This window comes from Oculina patagonica, chromosome 11 (genome assembly GCF_052425735.1).
Source record: "Oculina patagonica isolate OP01 chromosome 11, crgOcupat, whole genome shotgun sequence".
NCBI classification, from domain to species: domain Eukaryota; kingdom Metazoa; phylum Cnidaria; class Anthozoa; order Scleractinia; family Oculinidae; genus Oculina; species Oculina patagonica.
In genome coordinates, this window is record NC_135768.1 from 8,024,187 (window position 1) to 8,045,299 (window position 21,113).

Consider the following 21,113-nt stretch of genomic DNA (forward strand, 5'->3'; position numbering starts at 1 on the left):
GCAATGACATAGAACAACAATATTTGAATTCATTAAAAAGAAATCCCAATAAATAAATTCAAATTGATTTAAGTGATTAAAAAAGTGCTATCTTCTGGTTGAAACAGATTAAAGTAGGTTGGAAACAGATTTAGCCTGAAAACCAATTTGACCTACAACACATACGCCTGAATGAGGGAAAGTTGACAGATAAAAGTGCAAAACAATTAAAAGAGATACGAAAAAGGGATTTCTAAGAAAATCGACAACTGTGTTCTTAGTGACCTTGTAAATGTATTTTTAAAAGTGTTTTTTTCAAATCAACAATGACCTGTGATCTTTGATGCCACAAGGAAATGATTAAGACTTTTATGTACACACTAATTCAGTATTCTACAATTCCGAATTAAGAGGTCGTATCGTTTTGTGGTTTAAACTTTTTTTAAGGACAAATTCTTTCCAATTAGGTGCATAATTACACAAGTTCCCTATCAGGGAGTGGGGGAATTACAAGGCGAGAGCTTATTTTCGGAAGGAAATTTGTGTTACAAATTTTTTTGAGTGTATATAAAAAGGTCTGCCAAGTGGCCCATCCCGCTGGAGCATATACTGATTTCCATAGCATTAAGCGAGTAGGAGTATTTCTACTCCCCCCGGGTACCGTTGATACACCTGGGTGGAGAGACGCAATGTGAGAGTAAAATTTATTGCAAAAGAACACAACACAAGGACCCCGGACAGGGTTAGATTATATGGACCGCTCGATCCGGCGTCCAGCACGCTTACCATTAGGCCACTGCTTCTCCCATATTGGGTGTATATGTGGGAGGTATACTGCGTAAAATTCTCTTATCATAATGACATGACAGCCTTCGGTAGTAAAACGAACAAGTGCTATATTTGGGGGCTTATAAACGTAAAGGCTTATTTCGAGGGCTTATTATTTTCACACATCGTCATCATCATCATCATCATCATCATCATCATCATTTTTGGTATTTTACGGTGGGGATGGCTTGTTTTCGGAATTTTTCGCCATGCATACTGAATGACAGAAAAAAATATGCAAGAAAAATCGTAACATTGTTTTAATAATGAGGTTATAATAATATTATTTAAATATAAACGAAGAAAATGATAAGCCAAAGTCTCGCTCGTCTAGTATACTTTGGCAAATTTCTAAAAACAGTTAACAAAGCAATTTCTTGGATATTTTTCTGATATGTACAATGCAATGTGCAATCTACCATGGGAGTCAGAATTTTAATTCTTACCTTTGCGAATGATTGCGTGAACCGTGAACAACTCGCAAAGAAAACAACTCTGGCACCCACAGTACTTGAAATGTCAGACGAATACTCAAAGACGCAAGGTTAAATCACCTCATTTACATGTATATCAGCCATCCTTTAGAGACCGGAAGTGGGTGCCACATTCCGTCCCCTCACGCTCGCGTTTTAAACATTTTATAACAAAATACAATCCGTCCCGCATTGATTACGCCGTCTATCAACAATTTCTAAGTTGCGGCAACTTTGTGCTACAAAAGGATGTTCCTCACCAAAAATCTTTTTCTTGATGGCAAGTGCAATCTCGTGATATTCTTTTGCTGCATTGTACTGTCCGAGATAACGATAAACAACTCCCAAGTTGTTATAACTTGCTGCTACATGAGCATGTTCCTCGCCGTAAATCTTTTTGAAGATGACCAGTGCCATGCTGTGGTATTCTTTTGCTTTATTGTAGGATCCGACAGCACGATAAACAAGTCCCAAGTTGTTATAACTTGTTGCTACATGAGCATGTTCCTCGCCGTAAATCTTTTTCAAGATGACCAGTGCCTTCTGGTGATATTCTTTTGCTTCATTGTACTGTCCGAGATTCACATAAACATTCCCCAAGTTGATATAACTTGCTGCTACATCTGCACGTTCCTCGCCGTAAATCTTTTTATTGATCGCCAGTGCCTTCTCGTGATATTCTTTTGCTTCATTGTACTGTCCGAGGTCACAACAAACATTCCCCAAGTTGATATAACTTTCTGCTACTTCGGCATGTTCCTCGACGTAAATCTTTTTTTCTATGACCAGCGCCCTCTCGTGATGTTGTTTTGCTTCACTGTACTGTCCAAGATCATGATAAACATTTCCCAAGTTGCCATAGCTTGCTGCTACAGTTACATGTTTCTCGCCGTAAATCTTTTTCCTGATTACCAGTCCCTTCTCGAGGTATTCTTTTCCTTTATTGTACTGTCCGAGATGGCGATAAACATCTCCCAACTTGTTATAGCTCTTTGCTATATCTGCATGTTCCTCACCATAAATATTTTTCCTGATGACCAGAGCCTTCTCGTGGTATTCTTTTGCTTCATTGTACTGTGTGAGGTCATGATAAAAAGCTCCCAAGTTGTTATAACTTGCTGCTACATCTGCGTGTTCCTCGCAGTAAATCTTCTTCCTGATGACCAGTCCCTTCTCGATGTATTCTTTTGCTTCATTGTACTGTTCGAGATGACGATAAACAGCACCCAAGTTGTTATAGCTCGTAGCTACATCTGCGTGTTCCTCGTCGTAAATCTTTTTTCTGATGACAAGTCCCTTCTCGTGGTATTCTTTTGCTTCATTGTACTGTCCGAGATTCACATAAACAAGTCCCAAATTGTTATAACTTGCTGCTACATCTGCATGTTCCTCACCATTTATCGTTTTGTTGATGACCAGTCCCTTGTCGTAGTTTTCTTTTGCTTCATTGTATTGTGCAAAATCACGATAAACATTTCCCAAGTTGTTATAACTTGCTGCTACAACTGCATGTTTCTCGCCGTAAATCTTTTTACTGACGAAAAGTCCCTTGTCGTAGTATTCTTTTGCTTTATTGTACTGTCCCAGATCATGATAAACAGCGCCCAAGTTGTTATAACTTGCTGCTACATCTGCATGTTCCTCTCCGTAAATCTCTTTACTAATGACCAGTGCCTTCTCGTGGTATGACACTGCTAATTCATACTGACGTGACATCGATAGTGCGGTTCCGTACACAGCCAAGATATTTGCTTTTAATACGTCACCCTCTCTTGTGTTACTCATGTACTGAAAAAAATCACAGGCTGCTGCGGAAAAGAGAGAAGCATTTGTAGAATTGCTGAGTTCACAGCACACAGAAGCAGTTAAGTAAAGCCACGAAACAACCTTGTCAGTAGAGATAAAGGATGTTAACTTCTTCACCAAAACATCTTTTGTCGCAAAATCTTGATACAGAATTTCATGCAATGCTTTGCAATGGGCCGTAATTCTACGTAGCATTACGCAAATGAGGCCACTTTCATTTACGCGATTTCTCACCGACATAGTAAGGGAGTGAAAAACCTGAATTGCCACAGACATACACTCAGTTTTCTCTGTGAAATCAAAATCCAGCGTCAAAATGTTCTTGAGTGCTTTATGAATAACGTGATGCACTCCTAAATAGTCGGGTATACCATCTTCACTGTATGAGCAAGTTATCAAAGGGGATTTTAAAACCTTTGCTCTGATTAACTCTTCTGTCTCTCCCGAAGTTCGAGTTTTGACAAAGTTAATTGCTGCCTCAATTGGGAGAGATTCGGAAGCACATAGTGAAAGAAAGAATAATGTCTGGCGAACAACTTCATCGCTTTCCAAAGCACTATTTATTGCCATTGTTATTGCAGTAGTCATTGTATTCGAATTCGCCGGATTCCCTTCAGCAAGAGGTTTTTCTGTCGCTTCATGATCACCACGACCAAATTCTTCCATGTAGTTTATCCAACTATAATTTGGAGAACCTTTATTCACAACAGTTTGTACATAAAATGCAGCGGCTGCTAAGGCAAGTGGTTGATACTCGAGAACTTCAGCAACAGTTTGAACTTGATCATCATTTGAAATTTGCGCAACTCGTTTCAATAGCACAACTGCGTCTTTCGGCTGCATTCCTGCACTTAGGGACTCGTGATAAGTATGAGGAGCATTTTTAGGGATCGCACTGCTGTCTTGAGTTGTAATCAGCACCTGACCGTGACCCCATTCTTCACTGGCAGCCTGAGGCAGATAGTTGCGAATCAGAGACAGGTCGACAACGTTATCAGCAATTATAAACCACTCTGAGAAATGTTTAATCTTTGGCAAGATTGAATGTTGGAGTTGCTGGACTACTTCTTTGGGGCTGTTTACTTTCGAGGTCGTTAGGTTAGTTAAAGTGTATTCTGTAATTCCTAACTGTTTAGCCAGACCGATGTACGAGTCTGCTAGCGTTTCAAGTGTTTCTGCATTCAGGGTGGCAACAAATGTTGGGCCTGTGCTGTCGCTTGACCTTATCGTAAATATCTCTTGTCCAATTTGACGAGCAATTTGAGTTTTGCCACACCCAGGATTTCCTGACAAATAAATAGTACTGACTGCTCCATTACTTCCATCGTGAAGCTCTTGCATTTTTGTCATAATCCTTGTGACGTCATTTGAACGTCTGATGATTTCGTGACATGGCTTGAATGTGAGATTACAGAAAGACTCAACTTTGGAAAAAATATCTTGCGTAAGACATTCAACTTGTTCTTTTTTACTCTGTATGGCGTCATGTGCGACTTCTAAATCAGATTGTGCTTGTGTCAATTTTGAAAGGAGATTAGCAGCCTGAAACTTTAAGTTATTCACTTCTGCTTTGAGAAAGCTCGTCTGGTTTTTAACCGCCTCGATATCATTGTTTGATAGACTCAAAGAGTTGAACGCAGACAACACTCTTTCAACATATTTCTTGAACTCAGCATCTGAAAGTTCGGCCTCACTGATATGAGCAATGTCACTTCGGATCTGACGAAGAACATCGACTTCTTTCCTGATTGCTGCACTGAGGGTTGTGCCAATGCTATCTGAGAACAGAATTGCGAAGAACAAACAACTACAGTCCCACTCTTCCGTGTTTCCATTCTGTATTGTGGCGAGATATCTTGCGTTCCTCGAACGGCTTTTTCGAGATTCGTTGTTGTAAAGGTCTAAACCGTTCTTTGTTGTGTCTTTCCATTCTCCAAGCGTTGTTTTGTACCGGAAATCCCATTCTTGTCTGAAGATATTTCGTAGACCTTCGGGTACCAAGTTAAAGGCAATGTAACAAATTCGAAAATAGTTCAACTGTTCTAATGAGTACTCCATTGTGAAAAGTCCTGCAGGGAAAATACATTGAGCCTTTAAAGGTAATTAGCAAAATGTGTGCAAGAGAATGTGTGTAAAAACTATCATACTCGCAGAATAAAAAAGGCCCCAATGACCGTAAGGAGAAAATCAGATGAAAGTTTGACTTAGTTTGTTTTGGTTTTTGGAAGTGACGTGTTACCCGTACAAAGGTTAAAGTGTTATGCCACACCCCGACCACTTGAAAGAGGCGTGGCTGTGACTTCCGTGGTATAAGCGAAAGTCTTTATCCTCCGGTCCTTCATTTGTTATCCATTTAATTACAGGTGCAGTACTATTGTAAGTGTAAAAAGCCCCTACGCAGGCATCTGCCCAAACTACGCGTCTTGCTTTTCTTTCATTTTAATGCACTTGTGTCATAAAAATTACTGTCTTGCTTTCAATTTTAATGCACTTGGGACATAAAAATGACCCAATAACTAATACACCTGTCGAACGCTGAACGTGGGTTGGAAGCCGGGCATAGGCGGTGTAATGGCAAATTATTTACTTCAAGTGGGTCTTTCAACCGTTTCAGTAGACTTTCAAACACTGTGACATTTGTAATAATGTTTAGTGACTTTTTCACCATCCACAGTCCCCAACCCCCTTCCTCCTCCGCTCCTCATTCCACCGATAAAGAACTGACAAAAGATTTTCGCTCAAACTTTTTCCAATGTGTTTACTAACACCCACTTTAAAGAGTATTTTCCAAACGTTTTGTTTTTAAAACGTTTTCCGTCAAAAAACGCAAAGCCGGCGTTTTCAAAATAATCCACCTTGTAGAGCGTTTTCGAAAAGAATGTTTTCGGTGGACAATTTATCCGCATTAGTGTGGACGGTTGGTCAAACCGGAGAAAAAAAATGCACTGATTTTCAAATTTAGTTGGTTTAGTGTGGACGGAACCTAATTAGCATTTTGCAGTTTGTGTAGTCATAATTTAAATTTTAAATAAATCAACGGTTCTACAACTAAAGAGTTCAAGATTCCTTGATATCCTCAATTAACGTTTGATTAGACAAATCTTATACGCACCTTAAAAACCTGATAAATTCGGGACACTCCACCATCTATGTAAAGTCCATCTCGGGGCGCAAAGCCCTGTAACCATAACGAACAAAAATAAAAGTTTTAATATGCCAGTGTAGCGAATTCTACACGGAACCAATTCTCTATTTTCCAATATCCCATAATACACTTTGTTTGTCCCCCCCCCCCCCCACATTTTGCATAAACTATTGTTTTCAAATTCTCTTGGGAGGACTTGTACTGCATATTTCCAAAACAATAGTTTATGCAAAATTTGGGGGGCAAACAAAGTGTATTATTGGCGATTGGAAAATAGAGAATAAATTGGGCAACTTGTCATTTAGAATTTACTTAGTATTTATAATACGCAAATTTATGTACGAGATTTGTGGTTTTTATTGCTTTATTTAAGCCAAAGAGAAATTGTATTTTAGGTAGGCAACGAGCATTCATACCAGGTGGGCGGTTCTTCCTTTCATAAGCTAGAAGTGTGTGCAGCGCGAAAAGGTCTGTTTTCCAGCCGTTTTGGTTTGAAATATTATGGTATGGTTTTATGCACTCTTGTCATCAATTAGGTATATTGGCTGCGGTCACATCTACGACGTAACTGAAGTTTAACTATAGTTAGTCTCAAGTTACGTGACGTCATACCTAACTATAGTTAGTGCTTTCTGTCGTCTTTGCGGTCACACCAATGCAGTTAACTATAGTTAGTTCTGATTAGGTTGTGAATAATTTGGTATTTAAATTAGTTCATGACAGCCCTTGTTGTTTATTTGTGTCCAGGTGTTCCTCTATGTTTTCTATTTTTTGCACGGCATTTCGGCGTTGAAGAAAATAAAATGAAGTAGGGATGCTAGAAACCGAAGAATTCAAGCTTTATTTTTGCTAACATTGATGATATGTAATTTCTTGGCATGTTGTTTTTCTTGTTTTCCTTCCCTTGACGCTTTGTTTTGCATATTTATGTTCATCTCGTACGTGCAAAAAGAATTGTCGCATTCTGATTGGCTTTTCGTTTGTAAACTTAAGACTAACCCATGAACCTTGCTTGGGTATAACTATAGTTAGTGTGTATTGTTTTGGATCAGCGAGGCGTAAATTTTCTAACTATAGTTAGGGCGAACAGAGAAGCGGTCACATTACCGAAATAGCTAACTATAGTTAACGCCGTCCTAACTATAGTTAGCAGTCTAGATGTGACCGCAGCCATTGTCTGGAAGAAACTACTTTGTTACCAGTGCTATTGTTTATCTCTTGAGAATTGTGATTAACGTAACAGTTGATTTCACATAACTTTACCGCGCTGAGTTGCGAAGTTTGTATAAAATCTTGACTGCATACTCATTACCTCATCGCATAAGATTAGGTTATGGGAAGAGTTCGCGACTGCTGAGGCAATAGGCATGCAACGAGGATAAAACGTGACATTCTGTCAACCGCCACCAGGGGAGGTGGGTGGCTTGCGAAAGTTGGCCGTCGTGCCGGAGTACCGTTATAATGACCACGTTTCAAGCGAAATGACAGGATTTATACCCTTAGACCGCAAAGCATCAACACTGCAACAAGCATGCGCCAAAACGAAGGAATTCGAGCATATAATTAAAACTTCTGCTATGAGCTAATTAATTATGCAGTGAGAATAGTTGGGAAATTGCGAACTTAACTTCGAAACAAAGTTCCCACCTTTGGCCTGAATGAACTTCGCAAGTTTGCTAGTTGAGGAGACACGTTGCTAGAAAGTCACGGCGATGTCTGAAATGAATGGTTTTATGGACAGGTCAAGAAAACAAGGCGGCAGCGGAAATATTCCAACGATTCAAGCAGCTCGATTTATCAATATTTGTTTGAACAAGCACAACGTCAACGAAAAACTTCAGCATCAACGTTCTGACCAACGGTGAGTAGAATTAAGCTTTACATGTACCGTTCGTTGCATCGAATTGAACACGCCCGAAAAAACATGTTCGAACTCGATATTACTTGAAACGTTGCATGATTTGTCATTTAAAATCAACTCATTTTTAAGTATGAGCGGCAAACGACAATTAACCGTTATTATTTATTAATTTATTTATTTATTTAGTTAATTAATTATTTATTAATTTAACAAAACGCATCACGTTGTACGTTACAAAATCGAACCACGGGCGTCAGCGAATATACCCCGTTCGATTTCATATCCGTCACCCGATTTTGTTGGCAAGCACAAAACAAACCAGGGGGGGGGGGGGAAGAAACTTCCTTTGTTACGCGACTCAAAAAGAGGACATAGCGGTGCCGGCTAACCGAAAATGCGCAGCAGCTATCGAATGGTTGCTAAGGGCGTAGTGAATAGCTTGACACAGTTCATTGTTTAGTTTGCATAATTTGGTCTTGGCCGTGCACAAAACACAATAGCTATTTGCATTTTGATTGCTCCTTTTGCCGGATATCAAAACAACAGACAGTGACAACGGTGACCAGTCTGGCAAAAGTAGAGCTTGTGAGTTATACTAAGTAAAAATGATTCTGAAATTATTTCCCATTTTTTTGGTTGTTAAATTTCAACCGTGACAATTTTTTTTCGCTTGTTATTCCACGCCGCCAAAAAAAAATCAGTGACGTGAGACATCGCAAACACCGCCACTATTTGCATTTCACACGCACGCAGTCATTGATATTTAAATCTTTCTGAGAAAACAAAACTTTGGTTTGACGTCTTTCTTAGCAACGGCTTGATTTACATAGACTCGCACCGTTTCCAGGCACTGCTATATCTCCAAAGAAAAGTGCCGACTTTCTCCCCCCCCCCCTGAAACAAATGAATAATGTCGCCTTATTCAATTCTAATTTTTTATGGGATCACACAGTTAAAAAATCACGTAAACCAATCAACTTGCATTTATTTCAACCACGTTACGATGGGTTTATTACGTAGGTTTTGTCTTATAAATTTACTCGCGATAAAGCGCGTTGTAGAAATCAATCGGAGGCCACGGTTTTAACTCTATTCAGACCGGGCTTTTAATAATGCTTAAGCAATCACAGTGAAACTTATAGGATGTATTGTATGCCCGAACATCTTTCTTTTGGTACACGTCACGTCGGGTGGTGACGTCATATCACGTGACAATTACATCATGATGTCAAAACAGCCGCCATCTTGGATCCGCTATCTTGGATTCAATTTTTTTTCCAAAATGCAAGAAAACCACCCAAAAAACCACCCAATTGCATTGCGTTGGGAAATGCTTCGCGATCAAACACGATCAAACGTTGTTTAGTGACCAAATATTTTCCCGTTTGGACACCTTGTTTGTTCGTGTTTGATCGTGTTTGATAAACTTTGAACGTCGTCAAACAGTTGATCAAACATCGTAAAACATTTGTTCCTTTGGAGGGCTTCTTTGACTCGTATCCATAGAAACCGCGTACTGCTAGCTGCTTACCCAGAATCGGCCAATTCTTACTGTTGATCAAACATGTTTAATACAATTTGAACACTCGGTATAACGGCATCATGTTTGGTCGCAAAACAATGTTTGATCGTGTTTGATCGTCAAACATTTCCCGTTTGAACAGTGTAGAATTAATTATCTGGTCACGTGCTCAGATAGTTTCAAGTTAATTGACAGATGAGTCATGTGCTTGAGAATGTTCGAGATGTTGATTGTTGAACGTGAGAGAAAGCACGAGTGTTTCGAAAAGATTGTTTATCTCGATAGTTCAATATTGTGCCGAGATTGTAAAGTTATACAGTCCTCAGATTGAAGGAAATAAAGATTGTGAAGTCCTCAGGTGTGCAGATTTCTATTATATTTTGTCCAAAAATCGATATTTCTGCCAAATAGAAGCGCTAACTAACATGATAAGAAAAAATAGAGGGGGAAAAAATGCGAAATTTTGCCGGTGCAGATACCTTTAATGTATCAATGTATCGATTTGGTAACAAGAAAAGCGATGTTTACATTTTCTTAAAAGATCAATAAAGATGCAAAATACCTGAACAGACTCTGATGTTGTAATGGTTGATTGGTTTTGCTGATTGCTCTTCTCTTCTTATTCTAAACGAAACTCTGCAAGAATAAAAAACAGATATATAGTCACTGTTAATACACCTTTCTTTCACTTGGATGAAGAGTAAATTTGCATCTTAAAGTCATGCTTTAAGTCTTCAAAGGGAACACCAGATTGGGAACTGTTTATTTGAAATACGACTTGAGCTCAGTTTCGACATTGTTAAGTAAATAACATAGAGTATCGTTAGAGTTTCTGTACCTTCTGGTGCTCCAGTGTATCGATTTGGTATCAAGAAATTAGATGTTCACTTTTCTTGGAAACGAAAGGTTTCAAGAACAACAAAGGTGCAAAATACCTGAACAGTTTCTGGGTGTTGTAAATGGTTGATTGGTTTTGCCGATTTGTTCTTCTCTTCTCCCTTTAAACGAAACTCTACAGGAACGAAAAACAGAAATATATAGTCACCAGTAATACAGGTTTTTTTCTAAAGTTTCACTTGGAAGAAATAGATTCGCATTCCAAAGTCATGCTTAATAACCTCAAAGGGAACAGCGGACAAGCTACTATTTATTTGAATACAACTTGAGCTTTTGCCACGCTGTTAAGTAAATCACACAGAGTTTCTGTACCTTCTGATGTTTCTGCTCAAATCAACACCGACTGATCGCTGCTTCTACCTTCCTCTTCCACGATAGGCACCTAACAGAATTGTGAAATCTCGAAAGTCAGAAGGTAATGAAAACAAAAGTGCTAAAGAAGCAAATATCTGTACAATGACGCACGCTTCATACTTCACTTCACTTTTGACAGTTAGTTCCTCTGTAATCGCATGACTTTTGTTAGGGGTACTAAAAATAACACTAAAATAACAGCTTCAGAGATGAAGCTGGTGATAGATGGATGACCAAACACGTCAAACAACCCTAACCATAAACCGCTGCTTAGTGACAAGATATTACGGCAACAAACAATAGATAACTATTTAACGTGCAGTTTTGCCAATGCAACTGAAGTAAAGGGAAATTGTGATCCCAATTAATTGTTACATAAAGTTTCAGTTCGAAAGCCAGAAAGTGTTCTTTTAATTCAAAAAATGAAGAAGCTAGCTAGAGCAGTAAAGTTTTTCTTTAAGGCATTATAAAGACCAAATACCGTATCTCTCCTCATAGTGTCCGAGATTGAAATGTCAATTCCCTTTCCTTTTTGTGACGTATATATTTATTTCAACGTTTTAACCCTTGGGCTCCGGATCGGGTCGTATACGACCCGAACAGAGAAGACACATCATGATTTGTGTTGTGAAGTACCAACAAGTGAGCTACGCTTCCAAGGTAGGCTTACATGAAGTACTAAATTGACCAGGAGTAAATCCTTCGCTTCGACCGAGTTTCTCGCCATTTTTTCGCCGACGTTCACAACTGATGAAGCTATAGAGCAAGTGATTTGGATGAAAATGACTACGAAAATCAAAGTAGCGAAGAAAAGTTTGTTGGAGATCCTCAAGATGAAGACGGCCACGTGTTTGTGTTACCAGCAAGGCAAAATATCCCAGCTCACGTAAGAGAACCAGCTCTCTTCATGGACCACGAAGTGACCGCTAGTGTTACTCTCCGCGCTCTACCGTAAGAAACGATGCAATACCGACTACCCTGCAGGCTAGTTTGCTCTTCATTCAGTTATCCAAAAAAATAAAAATCTGCACATATTAGAAAAACAGACAGTCGCGGTAAAACAGATTTGTAAAAGTTTACTTTGGCGAAGTCGATTCTTGCATTGGATGCTAGCTGTTTTGTCGCAGTGAGAGTTACAGTACTTACAATCAACATAACATTCTCTGCATAAGGAAATATGTAGATAAACAGCCTCTAGCCAGGGAAAATGTGGCTCAAAATATGGCATCCACATAGGAAGTTGCCAACAGAACTTTAGCAGTAAATAATACACAAAAACGTTTGGAAGTAGCAAATGTTAGTTGCAATTATTCAGACATAAAATTTGGTGATTTCCCTTCCTACGGCTTTTTGGTAGCTAAGATATATATTAAACACTGAAGCTTATATTTTCAACAACACTATACACTTTCGGTTAAAAAAAAATAGTCCTGCTCATATACAAACGTTCCATTTATTAACCCTTTTAAAACGATATTACAAAACAGTTGTTGCTGAAGCCTTATTCTTTTATTTGAATGTCAGGCAAAGTTAGTTTGCAGTTAATCAACAATTGATGGCAGTGAAACTTCTTTTGAAGGGAATACCTGAGACCAACAAAACTGTCCTATCTTTCCCCTTGGACACTAAATCTTTACATCAAACTCCCGTACAAGTCAAAATATTTACCCAGACTTCAGATATAAATTCTCTTTACTAAGTAACAGATATTTATTTTTAAGCTTATTGTGAGAATAAGTGCTACATCGATTCATTGTCTGCTAACCAATTATGTTTTCTTTATTCGACAATGTATCGATTTGGTAACAAGAAATAAGATGCTCACTTTTTTTCGAAACGAAAGATTTTAAGAATAACAAAAGCGCAAAATACCTGAGCAGACTGATTTTGTAAATGGTTGATTGGTTTTGTCGATTTGCCCTTCTATTCTTTCTCCAAACGAAACTTTGCCGGAATGGAAAGCAGATATGTAGTCACCGTTAAAACTCTGCTTTCGTAATCGTTTCACTTTGGCAGAAGCAGATTTGCATCCTAAAATCATGCCTAATTTCTTCAATAGGAACACTAGACGAGCGACTATTTATTTGAAATAGAACTTGAATTGCCACCTTGTTAAATAAAACACATAGAGTTTCTATACCTTCTGGGGTTTCTGCTCAAATCGACACCGACTGATCCTTCCACCTTCCTTTTATTCACCAGGCACCTGAACGGATGAACCTCGAAAGTCTAAAGAAAATAAAACTGAAAGCTTAAGAAGCAATCAAATATACACTGACGTGAGCGCGCTTCATACCTCAGTTAACTGTTAAGAGGTTAGTTCCTGTGTTTTCACGTGGCTTTCATTAGGGGCACTAAAAATAACAATAAAATAACAGCTTCAGGGATGAAGCTCGTGATGGATGGCCTGACACGTCAAAGCAACCCTAATCATCAGAACCACGGCTTGGTGACGATACATTACGGCAACAAACAATAGATAATGATTTAAAATGGAGTTTCATCGCCAATGCAAATAACTTAAGTATGGAGAAATTGTAATCCCAACTGCTTAAAAAATGTAATAATGAAGATAGCAACATTTTATTTTCATAAGATAAGCAAATTTGCTTGATTAAGTAGAGTCAATAGTGAGAATTACAAATCACTTAAATTAACTTAGTTAACATACAGAGTGTTTTGTTTTTTATGCTGGGGACGATTGCGGTCAAGATTAAAATGCAAAGGCCAATAATTGCTAGGAAACATGAAAACAAAGTTGAAAACAAAGCAGTTTAATAAGAATTTCTTTGAGTGATAAAGCAGAATTAGACAATGCTGTTAAGCGAGCATTTAATTGGGGTTTTTCCCGTTACGGTTTGGTAGACTTGTAATGGTGGTAAAATAACATTGAAATGATTCTTCAAATTCTTAAGTCAATATATATTTTTCCAATTCTTCGTGCAATCCTTGAGGATGTCAGTGAGTGAATTTGTTATAAAATCAACTGAATTAAGCGCTGCAAATTACACAATAACAGTTTGTTTGTGCTCATACAAACACGTTAATCCCATGATACAGATTAAGTCGTTATTAATCCTTTCACTCCCAATCTTGATGAACTTTAAATTCTCTCTACTGATTCACAAACATTCACTTCAACGTTAGTTCTGGGAATATATATAGTAGTAAAAAGAAAGTTGTCACTTACTTAGGCCCCGAAGACAAAATATTTCTAGCAGTGATGGAGAGTTCAGTCAAAATGGTTGATGGTCGTTATCAAAAAGCTCTTCGCTGGAGGGAGCAAGTTCCTTATCCTTCCAAACAATCAGATTTTGGCGGAACGAAGGTTGATGTCGTTTAAAAACAAATGCCTGAAAGATACCGAACTGTTTTAAAGGTACGAAGGAACCATCGGAGACTTCGTAGACATGGGGCACGCAAAAACATTTCCAAAGAATGAGCTTGTAGTAGAGGATTAGCCGTTGTGGTATTTACCCCATCACCCTGTGTTCCATCCTATGAAGCCCGGAAAGACAAGAGTGGTCTTTGATTGTGCGGCAAAGTTAAGAGGGATGTCTTTAAATGATCATCTCCTAAAAGGTCCAGATCTAACAAGCAGTATCGTGGGTGTGTTGAAAAGATTTCGTCACGAACGAGTCGCACTTGCAGTAGACGTGGAAGCCATGTTCCACCCGGGTGAGAGTGTCATCAGACGATTATGACGCGTTTAGATTTCTTTGGTTACCGGACAGTGATGAGTCAGGAACCATTTGAGTATCGCATGGAGGTTCATTCGTTTGGGGCCACGTCGTTACCGGCTTGTTCCAACTTCGCCCTCAGGAAATCTGCAGAAGATAACATCAAGGAATTTGACGAAGAGGTTGTGGAGACTGTAAAGAAGAACTTTTACGTGGATGATTACCTCAAGTCAGTAGAATCATCTGTTCACGCTGTAAAACTTGCAAGTCAACTACGAGAGCTTCTCTCCAGGGGTGGGTTCCGTCTTCGTAAGTGGCTCAGTAACAGACCTAAAGCTATGGAGACTATATCTGAACGTGAGAGAGCTTCGTCAGTCCTAGACCTTGACTTGGATAAGGAAAGACATCCTGTTGAACGAACTTTGGACCTGAGATGGGACATGCAGAACGATATTTCATTTTCAGCGCCGTTCTGAAAGATTAGCCCAACACGCGCAGAGGGATATTGTCTCTGACAAGTTTGATCTACGATCCACTAGGATTCTTCTTGCCAAGAACATGACAAGAAATCGCGGACATTGGAGTCGAATGCATCGTACATAAAACGTACGTTAGAGTTGGTAATTGCCGCTGATTCGAAAGCCTGACTTTGGGCTTATAGACATCGACGATGATACACAAGAATGGGGCCTACATAGAGGAATATTGTGTGTAGTAGGGAAACCACTGGTCCAAAATATTGCACGATAATAAAACTGGAGCAAAAAAGCTTTCAAACGATGGCTCTTGCAGCAAAAGTGGAGCAACGACGGCTGAAATATCGTAGTTTAAAGACAGCGGAGTTTTCGATTTCAACGGGACTGCCGCCTGGTGTTTATATTTTGTGATTTTTATGTTTTTTTTTTTTTTAACGGCAAAGATAATCATCAAATCTAATCGGAAGGAGATGTAAATCGTTTGGTGAGTAAGATTCATGTATAGTTTTATCACATCTGCTTGCACATTTTTTCCATCAAATTCCGGTTGCCGATAATCCCTGTTTATAAACTTTAAGTTTTCGGTTTTCGCCATACATTTCTCCTCTATGCCTTCTAGTTTTGGTCTCAAAATTTGTTCGCAGAAAACGTTCATGAATACAAATGAAATTCAAAGTCTGCACTTTAATTCCTGTACAGTGTGTTTCATAATACACAAGTCTATAAAAATTGTGTTCCGCTTGCACATTTTTACATTTGTTAATTTGTCAAGAAATATTTAATTAAACATTTCATTCTGCATACATTTTCTTTGTAATCCTTGCGTTCGCTTCTACGGTCAATGTACCGCAGGACATACTAATTTTTGGAGATGACTACTTCAGGATTTATGCAAGCAAAAGGTAGACTGAAATAATCCAGTTGACGAGAATGAAAATCAGAGATGGGAAAAATGGAAAGAAGAACTGCCCAAACTTTCACAGTTAGTTGTCAAGAGGTACCTCAAACCTGCCGATCTCGGAGAATAGAAGACCGTCGAGTTACATAACTTTGCTGACGCCTCGCAGTTTGCCATTGGTGCTGTCTCGTATCTAAGACTGGTGGATATGAAGGATAATGCTTACTGCTCGTTCCTCATGGGAAAATCCCGTCCTGCGCACATCAAGCCGATGAGAGTTCCGAGACTAGAACTTTCAGCTGTGATTTTGGCCGTTCAATTGGACAAGACCCTCAAGTCTGAGCTTGAAATACCAGTGCACCAATCTGTATTTTGGTCAGGTTCTACTACAGTGCTCCAGTACATAAGGAATGAATCTGCCAGATTCCGTACGTTTGTATTTAACCGTCTGACGGTAATTCCCGACCATTCCGCGCCAAAGCAGTGGCGATACGTAAAATCTGAGCTTAACCCCACTGACAACGCCAGCAGGGGACTTACTGCTGAGTGGTCCTGAATTTCTGACGAGCAAGGTCCAGGGTCTATGGCCTCGTGATCCTTCCCACTAACTGAAAGAACTATCCGCAGAAGATTCAGAACTCAAATGAGATGTTCATACGTACACCTAGGCTGTATTAAATCAACCAGCAGAAGATTTTCTCTCAAAGTTATTTCTTTAATATTCCTCCTGGGATAAGCTAAGGAAATAATTTTTATGGCTGCTGAAATTCAAAAATTGGTTAGTTGAAAGGCATCGTGGTTTTTCAGTGAACAGCAGTCCCTCCGTTAGTCAATACCCTCGATGAGAATTGTCTGTCGATGAAGTTCGAGTAGCCGAAAGGGAGATAATCTGGCATTTACAGAAGCTATCCTGCCAGAACCTCTTCATTGAACATTGAACCTCTTCGAAGAATCTCCAGAAATCAAGTATCAGCACGCCAAGTTAAGCCCTATCTGAGGAAGTTGAAGACTGTCTTGCCCTTACGCAAGCTCAGCCCAGTGTTGGATGGTGACGGGATTCTTCGAGTTGGAGGAAGGCTAGAATTAATGTTGCCATCAATTTTGACGCTAAACATCAGATAATTCTGCCCTATTGTTACCAAGCCACAGACTTGATTATACGAAAGTACACCAAGAGACTGGACACCTTGTTCAATAATACGTGTCGTCCAGTCTACGTTAGTTATATTGAATTGTCAAAGGGCGATTGGCCGAGCGTCGAGTTTATTCTCAGTAAATGTTTTCTGTGCAGAAAACTTGGTGCAGCAGGTGGGATACAGCTTATGGCTGAATTACCTAAGGAGACGTAGTTGAGGCTGACAGCCTCCAGCTTTTTAATTAACTTTAGTTTGTTATATATTTTCTGTATTTTTGTATTATTTAAGGGTGTTTTTATATAGGGTTAATATGCTGCCCTCATATAACATGAGTTCCAAAAGTAACTCACCACCCAAGTAAGTAAGTAGGACAGAATAGTCGAGCACAGGGTCATTATCTGGAGACAGAATATTGACATCGTGCTTGGTTATTCTGTTCTTACTTAGGTGGTAAGTTCATTATTAAACTTATATTATCTGCAGGCAGCATATTGACCCCTTGCTAGATTATTTCGTCTTACTTACTTGGGTTGTGAGTTCATTAAGGAATTCATGTTATTTGCGGGCAGAATATTGATCTCTTGCTGTTTATTCATCCCCTGCAGAACGTTTTGATATGTCAAACATTTTTCTATGACATTTGACGTTGGTATTTATTTATTCTTTATTTTGTCCTGTTCTTTGAAACGAAATCGTATAATTCGTTTATTTTTACATTTGATAAGCGTTCTGGCTTGATTTAACTTCAATTTCCGATATTTTCTTACTTTCTTAGAAAATGGTGAAATCTATGATTCCAGATCCACGATGGCGGCTCCAATGACGTCATGTGACGTAAAATGACGTCATAGCCAACAAAAAATTACTCCGTTTGGCAAGACCTTTACATGGGTGGTAAATTCCTTATGGAACTCTTGTTATTTGAGGGCAGCATATTGACCTCGTGCTGGATTATTATTAACTGAGAGCAGAATATTCTATGCTATCATATGCTAGATTATCGATTCTTACTTTGGGTGGTGGGTTTCTTATGGAGCTCATGTTATCTGAGGGCAGCATGTCGATCTCGTGCTAGACTATTCTGTCCTACTTACTTACTTGGGTGGTGAGTTCCTTATAGAACGCATGTTATATGAGGGCAGCATATTGTCCTGGTGCTAGATTATTCTATCTTACTTGGTGAGTTTCTTTTTGAAACTCAAGTTATGTGGGGGCAGAATATTGACCTCGTGCTACTTTATTCTGTCTTACTTAGGTGGTAACTTCCTCATCGAACTCATGTCTTCTCAGGTCAGCATTTTACCTTGGGCTATTTTATTCTGTCTTACTTACTGGGCTGTTGAGTTCCTTTTGTTTGAGGGCAGCATATTATCCCTCTGCAAGATCGTTATGTCTTCCTTGAGTGGAGAGTTCCTCATAGAACTCATGTTATACGAGGACAGCATATTGACCTCGTGCTGCATTATTCTGTCTTACTTGGGAAGTGAGTTTCTTATGAAACTCATGTCATCTCAGGGCAGCAAATTAAATCACCGATAGATGGTTATGTCTTACCGCACAGCTCACTAGTTCCTTATGGAACTCATGTTATTTGAGGGCACCATATCTCCTACTTGCGTGGTGAGTTCCTTATGGAACTCACTGGCGACAGCTTATCAATTCAACTCTCTGCTAGATCATTATGTCTTAGTTAGGTGGTGAGTTCCTTATGGAACTCATGATATATGATAACAGCATATTGACCTTCTGCTGGATTATTTTGACTATGTTATCTGAGGGCAGCAAATTGGGTGATGAATTCCCTATTTAATTCACATTCTGTGCATGAGAGCAGCTTATTAACCTCGTTGGGCATTATTCTTACTTGAGTGGTGAGTTTCTTATGGAAGTCATCTTATATCAGAGCAACATATTGACCTCGTGCAAGATTATTAATTCTTATTGGGTTAGCAAGTTCCTTATGGAACTTATGATATCTGAGGGAAGCATATTGCCCTCGTGCCAGATTTTTCTGTCTAACTTGGGTGTTGAGTTCCTTATGGAACTCATGTTATATGAGGGCAACATATTGACCTCGTCCTGGATTGTCTGCCTCACTTGCATTGGTTGGCGAGTTCCTTATATGAGCATATTGACCTCGGGCTATATATATTACTCTGTCTTATTTACTTGGCTGGTGAGTTCCTTTTGGAAGTCATGCTATATGAGGGCAGCATATTGATCTGGTGCTAGATTATTCTGTCTTAATTGAGTGGTGAGTTCCTTATAGAACTCATGTTATCTGAGAGCAGAATATTGACCTCGACCTGGAACATTGTTTCTGTTGTTAGTTCCACTGTTCTCTCGAAGTCTAGTGAGCTGTGCGGTAAAGTAAAACGAGGACAATTGAAAGCAAACTGAAAAAGGCAGTGAAAAGCTACCGCTTTATATCAAAAGGTATTTCAAGCTAAACGTCTTCATGTTAAGACGAACTATAAGTACTATTTCAAAAACGAGTGCGAGGGTTTCATCAGGTTTCCAAACGCGAGAAAACTTTTGAAACCACGAGGCCGCAGGCCGAGTGGTTTTATTGTTTTCGAGCGTTTGGAAACCTGGTGAAACCCGAAGCACGAGTTTTTGAAATTACTTCTCCAACAAAGAAAATTAGATAATTTTTCTATGTAATTAGCAGTGCCTATTCGGACATGTTTGTTTTCGTTTGTTATATTTTTACAATGGAACTCGATCATGTCACATACTTGCTAGGTTATCCAATTGTTGGCTTTGACACCCACTTGTTAGATTTTCACAACTTTCTGAAATAATTATTGATTGTATATCTCCCGCTTCGTTGGTTGTTTGATCGAAACGAACGCTCTGCTTAGTACTTTGCTTCGCCGTGGCGAATAGATTTAGACAAGGAGAGTTTTGCACAGAAAGGGCCCGGTTCCAAAGTGTAGCCTCTGCAAAAACAAATGGGCGGCTTCATTTTTTGGAACGGCATAGAGTGGTGGACTTTGAAAGTGCTAACATTGGAACCACGTGGCTTCTTCAAAGAAAGTAAACCAAAAGAAAAGACAGCATCGAACGAGAAAGCAGTCAATTCTCAGTAAGCCCTTTTTATTTTGTGGACTTGAATAACTGTTCGATTCACTAACAAATAAGAAATGTGTGTAAGTTTCGTAATGAAATGTTTGATGGTGAAATTTATTGTCTGCATCGGAAAAACGATTTTTTAAACGTTGTTGTTGTGTTGCTTTATGAATATGCAGATTAAGAAACATTTTACACACGGGTTTAAAATCGTTTCCAAACACGTGTGGTTTTCAACTCGTTTTTCATTGGGTTTCTAAACTCATCCACCTGACCAGAATGGGGCGTTCTGGTAGGCTAATGACAATATGAATAATTAATGAGTTTGAGAATTGTATTTTCAGATACTGTGTCAGGTAACATAGATATCTTAATCACTCGTGATGAACCCCCTTAATCGACTCCTCCTGTCAATCTGATAGCCCCCAACGTGGTTGCTTTGTTGCACCAGGTGTAGGTGCCGTGTACAATGTAAAAGATCATCTTTCGTCAGAAAATAGTTTTGAACTTCCCTCGTAGTGGAATAACAAGGTTGTGAGAACAAAAAAAGCAGAGAATGATGGCAGGTTTCGTCATAAAACAATTTTTACGAAATCAAGATTTGAGCTAGACAAGTGTTCTTCTATCAATGAGACAAATGTTGCAGCGAGGACACGTGTCTATTACAGGAAAACCAAATACAGAAAACTATATCAACCAAACAATTTGTCTTCAGAAATAAAATGTAGTAAACATTGGGACCATGTTACTGGTGAAAGAGTAGAGAACGCAAGAAAATCTGGACACAAGGAACATTCCTCGCCAGTGAGAACATCCGTAGCTCATCATAGTACCATCTCAAAACGGATAAGGAAAAAGGTTCATGTCTATGATTGGTATCATCAAAAGTTCATTAGCTAGAAGTCTGCATCTAGGATTAGGGCGCATACTATGTCTCCGCGAGCAGGCTATTTTAAGAACAAACTTTACACGCGAGAAAATGACGT

General features: G+C 39.0%; 2 protein-coding genes and 1 long non-coding RNA gene across 4 annotated transcripts in view; 1 reads left to right on the forward strand and 2 right to left on the reverse strand.

Moving 5' to 3' along the window:
- Positions 1 to 21,113, forward strand: part of LOC144629610 (uncharacterized) — a 214,315-nt gene that overhangs the window by 22,127 nt on the left and 171,075 nt on the right. The gene's annotated exons all lie outside the window — the stretch shown is intronic.
- The window catches only part of LOC144631044 (uncharacterized), a 32,578-nt gene continuing 12,642 nt past the window's right edge, over positions 1,178 to 21,113 (reverse strand). The window contains exon 3 of one of the 2 annotated variants that reach the window (XM_078489416.1): positions 1,178 to 4,559. In XM_078489416.1, coding sequence (XP_078345542.1) covers positions 1,446 to 4,559 — 3,114 coding nt within the window. In that variant the 3' untranslated portion in view covers positions 1,178 to 1,445. Of the gene's footprint in view, positions 5,145 to 21,113 lie in introns of those variants that run through there. The other variant, XM_078489415.1, reaches the window with a different exon arrangement.
- Positions 10,569 to 13,081, reverse strand: LOC144631075 (uncharacterized). The gene is made up of 3 exons (XR_013566670.1): positions 13,006 to 13,081; positions 10,824 to 10,893; positions 10,569 to 10,626 (listed from the first exon to the last, which is right to left on the reverse strand). It is a non-coding gene; the product is annotated as an uncharacterized LOC144631075 (long non-coding RNA).